Source organism: Myotis brandtii, unplaced genomic scaffold, assembly GCF_000412655.1.
Source record: "Myotis brandtii unplaced genomic scaffold, ASM41265v1 scaffold384, whole genome shotgun sequence".
Classification (NCBI taxonomy): Eukaryota; Metazoa; Chordata; class Mammalia; order Chiroptera; family Vespertilionidae; genus Myotis; species Myotis brandtii.
The window spans coordinates 2334757-2345054 of NW_005364745.1; the positions used below are offsets into that span (position 1 = coordinate 2334757).

General features: G+C 47.3%; 1 protein-coding gene across 1 annotated transcript in view; it reads right to left on the reverse strand.

Annotated features, from left to right (window-relative positions):
* The window catches only part of SLC1A3 (solute carrier family 1 (glial high affinity glutamate transporter), member 3), a 75706-nt gene extending 65408 nt beyond the window's left edge, over window positions 1-10298 (reverse strand). Inside the window, exons 1-2 of the mRNA XM_005872585.2 lie at window positions 10237-10298; window positions 8394-8661 (exon numbers count right to left, since the gene is read on the reverse strand). Coding sequence (XP_005872647.1) covers window positions 8394-8574 — 181 coding nt within the window. The 5' untranslated portion in view covers window positions 8575-8661; window positions 10237-10298. The remainder of the gene's footprint in view (window positions 1-8393; window positions 8662-10236) is intronic.

A 10298-nucleotide genomic window follows, 5' to 3' on the forward strand; every position in this document is an offset into this window, starting at 1 on the left:
CGAGCCACATGCGGCTCTTTGGCCCCTTGAGTGTGGCTCTTCCTAAGCCTTAGGAGTACCCTAATTAAGTTAATAATGTACCTACCTATATAGTTTAAGTTTAAAAAATTTGGCTCTCAAAAGACATTTCAATCGTTGTACTGTTGATATTTGGCTCTGTGGACTGAGTTTGCCGACCACTGGCCTAGGGAATAAGCTCTGGACAATTTTGACAGCACCAGCGCTTGACATAAACTCATAATTTCTTTCCTGGGTGAGCGCAATGAAGGAACTTTGTGTCCTGAAGTTCTTGGTGTGTTTCCTCATCTCACGGCAATGATACTGCTCACGGAGCTGCCAGGCCAAATGCTTGATGAATGACAGCATGTCCGTGTTGCATAAATACCGAGTGCCCGGCACCTGGAATGTACGGTTTGGAGACGGTGCTGACATTCCAGTCGCCGCTTCCAAACAGCTAGGCTCTTCCCCGGCCTGTTTACTCTGGAGCACAAACAGGGGCCCACGGCTTCCCTCTGATTTATGGGGGCCGGGCCGAGGGCAGGAGGCAGCCGTGGCCGCCAGAGGTGTGCCTCACTGTGTCCTCTAGCCTTGGCATCACACCCAGAGGTCCTCGGAAGTCAGGGCCAGACAAAGAGGCTGCTGGTTAGATTGGACAGGACGGATTGGGAGGTGGTCAGTGTCGGAAGAAGGTCCTCCCAATTGCACAGTGTCCTGGACTAGAAAACACTTGTCGATCCATCCCACACATTCTGCTGAAGAGGACGGCAAACCGGACTTTGAACGACAGAGCTCTGCAGTTGGAAGCCGACATTGGTGTAAATGTACTTCGCTGTTAAAAAGATAAAGAGGCCCAGAGATTTGTCTTAAATCGTAAGGTGAGTTAGTTGCTGGCAGAGCCGGGTCTGTCACCAGGACTGAAGGCTCTCAGTGCTCTCTCAGCCGCATCCGGACACTCTCAGGTACAGGTACCGATCAGCAGGGGGAGGGCTGGCCCTGGACGCACTGCTGTGAGCGGGTGGGACACAGGGCTTTGCGGGCCACCACACCGCCACAGGGGAGGTATTAGTACTGCAGGCAGTTGCTCTGGACACACCTGCCTATTTGATTACCTACTCGAAAGAGAAACACTTTTGAAATCGCCTGCTCAGTTTGCTTATTATCTGTATGAACAGGAAGAAAACAGAGCAACATAAAATCCAGAGGGACTCTCGGAACACCACGCCTTCAACATAACCTTTACCAACGGTGCTAGAAACCAGCAACATTTCTCCTAAAGTTCCCGAATCCCTTCTCTCGCCCCGGCGGGAGGGGGGCGGGGCAGTGAATGAGCAGGAGACACCAAAACTGGAGGAAAGGAGGGCCAGGGAGGTGCACTCTCCCCTGGCCCAGGTGGTAAGAACATGCGCTGTGGAGCAGGAAACATTTTCTCAGCAACTCCCCCTTGTCCTGAGAGGCGCCTGCTGTCCAGCACCCGCTCCCCTGAGCTGTCGCCCCCTCCCCTGAGCTGTCACCCCCTCCCCTGAGCTGTCACCCCCTCCCCTGAGCTGTCGGAGGTGCGGCCTGCGATCACTTTCTGCCTTGGCTCAGGAGGCGGGTAGGTGAGGGATTGAAAATGACGGTATCACTTACTAAGAGCCTTTCATCTCTGCCTCTCAGAGCCCTTTACAACTATTAAGTCTCTTCCTACAACCCTCTTGGCTCTCTTCTTAGCCAAGGAAACAGAAGCCACTTCTAGACCTAAACCAGGGGACCTGCCTGTCCCCTTCCTGCCCCCTCTTCACACACACACACACACACACACACACACACACACACACCCCGCCACCCCGTCCCTGGGTCTCCGTTCCCTGCAGACCAGCCTCATCAAATCAGTGTTCTCACTCGACGCCAGAGCAAAGACGGAAGCCCAGGACCAGGGCCCTCCAGTTTCTATGGACATTTTGCCTGCCCGGCGCTGAAGACAGTGTTTAAGGTTCCGTGGCTGCAAGTGGCCGCGCTGAGATACACATCTTGGCAGAGGTGTTAGAATGACTCTGTTTCCCATGAAGCAACAGGCGCAGTTCCAGAAGTGGGACACGAACCTAAGTGTCCGGAGTCCGTAGCTCTGAGCCTCTCCGCCAGGCTGCACAGACTGCACCCACCATAGGAGGCACCCCCCCCACCACAGCCCCCGCCCCCCAATGCTTTATGAGAAGGTGGGAGAGAGGCCGGGATCCACGAGTGCCATGAGCACATGGCAGGGACTGCTCCCCTGACAGCTTTTCGGGGTTCTGCCCCTGCAGAAGAAGCAGCAGAGGAACATCAGGCTCTAGGCCTTACACCCTATTCCTGTGTCACTTCTGCAGAGCAGGGCATTGCAATCCCCGCTTCTCGGCTCTGAGGGCCTAACCCTTCCCTCCCAGCCCCTGAATCTCCCTCTCTCCCTTCCCATTCCCAGGGAGTGTTGAAGAAACCAGAAATCCGAACCCGGACTCTGTTCACTGGATTCCTGTTGTTCGAACTGTGTGGTGATGCCTTTTCTCTGTTAGCAGAGGGATGTCGGCGTGGGTACCAGGCTGTGCCCACACCACTGACTCAAGGAGTTGGCCTGTTGGTCCCACCACCAGTCGCTCCGGTGCAGTCGCTGATGGCTGGCCAATCCCTGGGCCCGTGTGGCTGAACTGACTGCCTCCCTAGATAGTTCATGTGTCGGAGAGACAATTCCACAGTGGCATTGCGGGGAGATGATTGCTTTTAGTCATAAAGAAGGACATGGAGTTCACACTGTTCTGCGAATAGACTCACTTACAGTAGTGTTTGAAGTAGGAGAACCCGATTCATGGATCCTTATTTATTTAACATTCAAAGACAGCTCGAGTCCTCGCTCCGGCTGGAGATAGATGGTAAGAATACCTTCCAAGTCCTTATGGGGAGCCTCTTGCACTGTGTCTCCACTGCTGTGGCATCCCACATCTCAAACTCAACACGCCCCTACCTGATCGTACCATCACCCCCTCCCGTGTCTTCCTCTATTCTACCTCTACTGACGGCACCATCACGCCTCAGTCACCCCAGCCAGGAGTTGGACCATCGGCTTACGGTCCACCTTTCCTGTCAACACTCCCTGACAACCAATCACCAGGACTTGGGACGACCCTCGTCAAGAGGGCTCCATTCATCCTCTCCTCTCCCTCCCTCCTGCTCATACTTCCATGCACATCCTTAGCTAATTGCTGCAATAAAACAATCATGGACATTCCCTGAGGACAGCCACCAGCACCCAGGACACCGTGGTGACTGAGTGTGAAAGTAGAGCCAGAATGGTGGATTGAAATCCCAGTCAATATGCTTCAACTGTGGGATAAGAATCAGAGCTTCAGTTTTCTCATCTGTAAACCGAGATTACGAATACCTCCCTCCCTGGTATGCTGTGAAGACGAAATAAAGCTAACATACTAACAACACTCACAACAGTGGCTGGCACACGGTGGAAGTGTGCAGTGCATATTATCCGAGCAATGGTAGGTGAGGAAACCGAGGTCGGAGCAATAAAACTCCTCCCTCAGGATCACACAGCTACTAAATAACACTGCCGGCCCATGAATCCAGGTCGAAAGCAACATTCTTATTCTCTCCCACATGGCACATCTGGGTTGTTAATAAGAAAGAGGAGCCTCTAAAGTGCCAATACAGAAAGACATTTGTAGAACGGCAGTGCAAACTATGATCTCATTAAAAACATTTAGAGTTAATGACAAACTTCCCTAATATTACCTAGGAACCTTGTCTATTCCTTTGTCATCTCATTTTCATCCATCTCTCCTGCTAAACTACCTGGGGGCAGACTCCCCATTTCATAGCAGCACAGGGCCAAGTATGCGGCACTTAATATTTGTTAAATTGCTGAATAGCATAGAATCTTCTTATAAAAAATAAACTTACTTATTTAGCAGATAATAATACTAGGAGATAATATATGAATGTGGTTAACATAGTCAAACTTTCAAAAAGTTACTTAGAAGAAAGTACTATTTCTTCCATCCCATTCCCCAGACACCCAGCTTCTATCTCAAGAGGCATCCATGGTGACTAGTTTATTATACATATGCTAGAGGCCCAGTGCACGACATTCGTGCACTGGGGGCGGGGAGGGGGGTGTCCCCCATCCCAGCCTGTGCCCTCTCGCAGTCCAGGACCCCTCAGGGGATGTCCGCCTGCCAGCTTAGGCCCACTTCCTGCGGGCAGGCAGACACCCCCCAAGGGATGTCTTGTGCTGCTGTGGAGGCGGGAGAGGCTCCCACCACTGCCGCTGCACTTGCCAGCCGTGAGCCCGGCTTCTGGCTGAGCGGTGCTCTCCCTGTGGGAGTGCACTGACCACCAGGGGACAGCTCCTGCATTGAGCATCTGCCCCCTGGTGGTCAGTGCATGTCATAGCGACCGGTCATTCCGCTGTTCAGTTGATTTGCACATTAGACTTTTATTATATAGGATTCTTCAGTGATATTAGGGAATTGCATTGAATTTTAGTGCAATTTAAATTTCTTGCCAAAGATGCTTTATGCACATGTAAGCAGTACGCTTTCTTTTCTAAAAAGACACTAATTTCTCTCAAACCCACAAAAGGACAACCCAAACATAAACTCTGTGTGTGTGGGTATGCACGCGCGTGCGCACGCATGTGCGCGCCAAGAGCAAAGGAAGGTGCTAGTTGTAAAACCACCCTCCAATTCTATGCAATTCTATTTACAGATTCCCTCCCCTCCGAGCTGAGCTTATGATCCATTTCTTTGGCCCGAGATTTCATTTTTATTGTGCCGTTCGTTCCCTGGACATGGAAAGAGGAGGCATTCTGTGACGTGAACACGACACAGGACTTTCCATGTCTTTCAGCGAGATGTCTGAGGTTACTCTAACTTACTACAATTTGAAGCAAGAAAAGTGCTTCCTGAAGGGAAAAAGACAGAAACCACTGTTCCCAGCGTAGTTTTTGTCAGACAGAGGTCTGCAATGGCACTGGAAGGCACCTATCTAACACTTTAGCAATGAACTCTGAAAGGGACTTAGCACTTGGCGCTGCCTTCTCTCGGGTTGCTAGCCTGCTCCTATTACATGGGCTGTGTCACATGGCATGGCACACTCAGACTTGGACATCACTTAGAAAGGACGTCAGAAATGTCATTGCTTAGAAATGACGTCACACCAGTGGGCCTATGCCTGTGCTTGCAGAGGAACTGGTAGGAAATATTTTCAACTCTCTGCTTTATTCTGAATAAAAAAGCCCCATGTCTCTACTCCTCCATAATATTTTCTAATTTCCATTTCTACATACTAAAGGTACATTCATTTTATTTCTAAAAGACAAAACAAAACAGACTGAACAAAAAAAATTACCTCAATATATAGGTTTTGTCTTTTTTATGTTTAAGTGATTAAAACATAAGAATTTGAAAACTAAGTAACAGGTATAGTTCTTCTCATCTCATCTTTGGGGAGAGCAACTATTTTCTTCTTCCTCGCTAGTCTCTTTCCAGTTTGTTTCTATATGACAGCAAATAAATTAGAGAGTTGATGTTTACTTATTTTTTATTTTAAAATTTATTTTTGTTGTTTCAATATTACTTTAAGAGTTGATGTTTAGACGTGTTCTTTCCCTATTATTTCTTTTAGGGCTGATGTAGACGTGGTACCCAGTGACAAGCTAAATGGAGCCTTTGTTTCCACGGGGCCCTCCACGGGAGATGCACCCAGAGATAACGGAAGGGCTCTTCCTTCTCTCCTAACTCTGTTTGCTACCAAGTTGTCTGTTTGAGATTCCAAGTCTTTGGTGTAGACTCAGTGGTCGCTCTGACTGTCAATGAGCTCTTTTTATGTGGTTCTTTGTTAGTGCCTTCTTCTTGTTACGTCTACCTCCTCAGTTTCCATTCGAAAAGCCAACCACCAGGGCATCCTGCCAAGTTATCTCCGCCGGCTCAGCCAACTTACTGCAGTTCTCACCAATCTGAGGAGAGTCCTCCTTGGGCTAGGAAACGATCCCAGGGCTCACAGAGAAAATGGATTCTCTAATTCTGGCATTATCTTCTTCCTATTAGATACGTTATTTGTTTGTAATTGTGAACTTACTTCTCTATCAGTCTGCTTTCTATGCTCAAGTTTTATTACTTTCCATTCCCCTATGCTTTAACTGAAACATTTCTGTCCTAGAAACTGAACTCTTCTGGTGTTTAGCATACCATTTGGAATAAGCGTTTCTGCATCTTTTCCAAATATAATCCCGTATCACTGAGCTCTATTATTATACATATAGGATTGCAAAATAAATGGGTATTTGTTAAATGACTGAGAGAGATGTGGTTTAATGATTTGTAGGAGATTTAGAAGTTTTCTGCCGAATCTAACTGACAGTGCTATATGAATGCATTGGCACTGCTTGCTTGGCCTCCACCAGGTCAGCAACATTTCCCCGCCCGGCATCCCTAACAAGATGTCAGAAAGTCCGCAGAGGAGAAAGGTGGGCTGGCAGAGTGGCGAGGAGAACGGCCTCTGGTCGGAGACAGTCTGAGTCTGACTTCCAGCTCTAGCATTTACTAGCTGCATGTTTTGGGTCAAGTGAGTTGATGTCTCCTTGTTCAGTCTCCTCATCTATAAAATAAGGATCACAGTCCTCATCCCTACCCACTCACTTCAGAGGCTTGTTTAAGGAATAAGTAAGCTAATATATACAAGACGCCTAGAAAGTAGGTGGAACGGTACTATATATAGCTGGTCACTATTAGTCTGCAGCTATTGCTTGTCTTGACAACGACCGTAATTCAAAGCAAGAAACGAGGTGAGCATACAGCATTTTACATCAACTTCCAAGGCAGTGACACAGTGCTGGAATACTTCTTCCAGGAATACATTCGAAGCTGGGAGCCTCCTAAAGAAAGCCATTACTTCCCTGCCTCAATCTGGACACTGTCTTTGAACATCTCTACAATGAACTAAAGTCATTAATCACCAACTATTACTCACAGGAGCCAAAGATGCTGAAATGGAATATGTCTAAGGTCTTGTGACAAACTACTCTTCCGCTGTATTCCTACTTATCTGCAATTTAAGAATCCAATGTTGGGAGGGGAGGGGGAAGTTATAATTATATTTACATGCTACAAAATTTTCTTAGTTTCTATTGTCATTATCTCTTTATATTTGATGGGAGATCTTGGCAAACACCAAGGTAGAGATTGAAATTGTAAAAAAAATGCCCTTTTTATGTTGACACATTATTAGAAATTTAAGTGAAAGCATTAAAAAAATTCTTTTTACAGCATGGCACTGACTTACGTGTTTATTAGCCAAAGGATTTCTATTTGGGGTCAGTCAAAAGCTCCAACTAGGCAAGTAGTTTCCTCAGCTATATTTTAAAGTAGGATCAATGCCACCCATAAGTAAGAAACTACTATTTCAGATGCCAATACATCAAACAAGACAATAATGTTTTATTACTACAGATTGCTATCAACCATCCTAAATTTGTAAGAGGCTGAAATGTTTCAAAAAGGTATAGCTGCCCTAACTGGTTTGGCTCAGTGGATAGAGTGTCAGCCTGCAGACTCAAGGGTCCCAGGTTCGATTCCAGTGAAGGGCATGTACCTTGGTTGCGGGCACATCCCCAGTAGGGGGTGTGCTGGAGGCAGCTGATTGATGTTTCTCTCTCATCGATGTTTCTGACTCTCTATCCCTCTCCCTTCCTCTCTGTAAAAAATCAATAAAATATATTTTTTTTTAAAAAAAAAAGAAAAAAGGTATAGCTATTTGTGGCCCACGCTTCAGGGCAATGAATGAAAGAGATCTGTGTTAACACTTCCCCCCATTTACCCTTCCTAGTCACTTTATAAGAGAGTGCAAACACATTTAAAGATTCGGCCTTTACGTCTAAAAGTTGGCTACTCAAATCAGCACCAGTTAGAATATAATTACTCTTAAGAGACGTGTATCTTGTTTTGGGTGTACTAATTGTATAAATTAGTTTTAAGTGAAAGTGACATTGTATAATGATTACATTTTGGCCAAAGCTAACAGGCTTGCCTTTTGTTGTTGTTGTTGTTAATCAGCTGCTCAGGCCTGATGATTAATGATTACTCTTTTGTCTTTCTACGAGTTGGGAAAACAATTGATTTACTTCCCTTTCCACACAATCAATCAATTGATTTACCGAATGCCTAATGCTGCTTCTCTCAGATTCCCATGCGTTTATTGCTCCAAACATGCCAAGGGACTGTCATTTACTGGGGGGAAAAACCTTCAAAGCCAGAAGAGAGCCTGGGCGATCATTCTGAATACCTACAATCAGACCATCTGATAATATTCCCAGGCAGCCGGGTGGCCCCTGAGAAACAAGAGTGAGTCTTCTCGGTTGTTATCAAATGACTTACCCACAATGACTGCGGTGACGGTGAGCAGCACAAAAGCATTCCGAAACAGGTAATTTTTAACATCCTCCTTGGTGATGTTCTGCACTTTCTTCTTGGCCAAGAGCGTGCGCTTCCGGACGCCTTGCTGGAACCTCTGCATCCTGCCGCCCGCCCTGGGCTCTTCTCCATTGCTTTTGGTCATCCTTTACTTCTCTAGCAGGGTCTCTGCACCTCAACGTCTTGGAATCACCCCCAGAAAGCCAGGCCCCTTCGGTGTTTGAGAACACACCTAGAGCGAGAGAAAGAGACAAGAGTTACATCTCCAGCGGGGAGAAGTCAGTGAGCTCCACACCAGGAGGAACTGGGGGCAAACTGCACGATCTCAGTAGGAATCACCATGGAGGTACAATGAACGCCTCGATTGGGCATATCTGCCCGGCCACGTGTGGGAAATGTGCATACATTCAGAACGCGTGAACAGGAACCTGTGTTCTACTTTTAGAAATCTGTCTTCCCCCCTCCATGGAGGCTACAAAAGGGTTGATCAGAGCTGGGATGACTGAACACTCTTACCCCCACCCTATTTCCCAGAACCTAGCTGAGAGCTTTGCACAATGTCCGCCCTCAATAAATGTCCAATTGAATTGAATGCACAGGAAACACTCAATAATTACTTGCTGGCTTATGTTGTAAGCGTGGTGAAGGCATAACCAGGTCAATCAAGTGAACTGAGGTATTGATATTTCACAGTTGGAGCTTCCTGTTATAAACAATGAAGCGAGTATTTTCTTCATTAAAAAAAAAAAATCATCAGAATATCAACTAGGACATATGGCCATGAAAAGAACACAAGTAGCCACAGGACTTGGCAACTACGTTTGCCTATTTCACAAGGCAACTTCTGAATTTTTTTTTTCTGTAAAATAAGAAAAGTCCTCCGGGCACTTCTATACACCACCTGAAGTCATAATTAACTTCCACTTTTCTTACAAAGAGGAGTGCAAAGCAGCATTTGTCTTTGTGGCAAACACACCAAGGTCTTCTGAGGAAGCTCTCCCAACTTCTAAGTATTTTAAATGTTAGGATTTCTAGAACAGAGGAGATGAATCCAATTTTCATTCCAAACGTTACAGCGTGTGGTTTCTAGTTTCTCTAAAGGGTTCCCAGGTTATTAAAATCGAAGTAAATCTTTGCAGAGGTGGAAATCGTTTTTGAAAAATCAAGGGGTACCTCCTGCTGCTTTACAAGATTTCTAATCCCTAATCTTTACCACGGATCAAGCCAAGAAAAAACAAAACAAAACAAAAAACCAACCAACCAACCGTGCCCGTGGACGTGTGTGTCTGGCAGCACCAGCAGCCTGCGTGTGCGACCGCGGGGGAGGTCACTGGCAAACCCTCGGGCGCTTCTGGCAAATCCCAGTGTGGAAAAAAAAAAAAAAGACTTGCTTCACAGTGTTGACTTTTAAATACAATTACAGGGTGGCGTCAGCGATAGTAAGACCTACACGTTGTCTAAACACCTCCCAGCAGACGAACCGTGTAGGGAGGAGTGATGAAGAGGAGACGCCAAGACCAGATTTTTTTCCTCCTGATCTGATTGCCTCCACCAGCCAGTCACTGCTCAGCAGAGCCGCCCAGCCTGATCCTTTCCCAGATCCCCAGCCACAACCTGCCCCTTGTCCCCGCGAGGGACTAAACTCCAAATCCACGCAAGCCCCGGCACAGGGACACACCCCGCGCTCGTGACATTCAGTGACCAGCGTGGACTGGATCGACCCAAATGGATAGCGTTTCCCTCGCCACCCCTCCGCCGGGGAACGGAGGCATCCCGCCCGCAGGAGGAATCCCGGCGCCCAACTTACCTTTCCCGACTGTGCCGGGTGGGAGGGAGCCCGGCAATGCCCGGGGAACCCCGCAGGTCGGA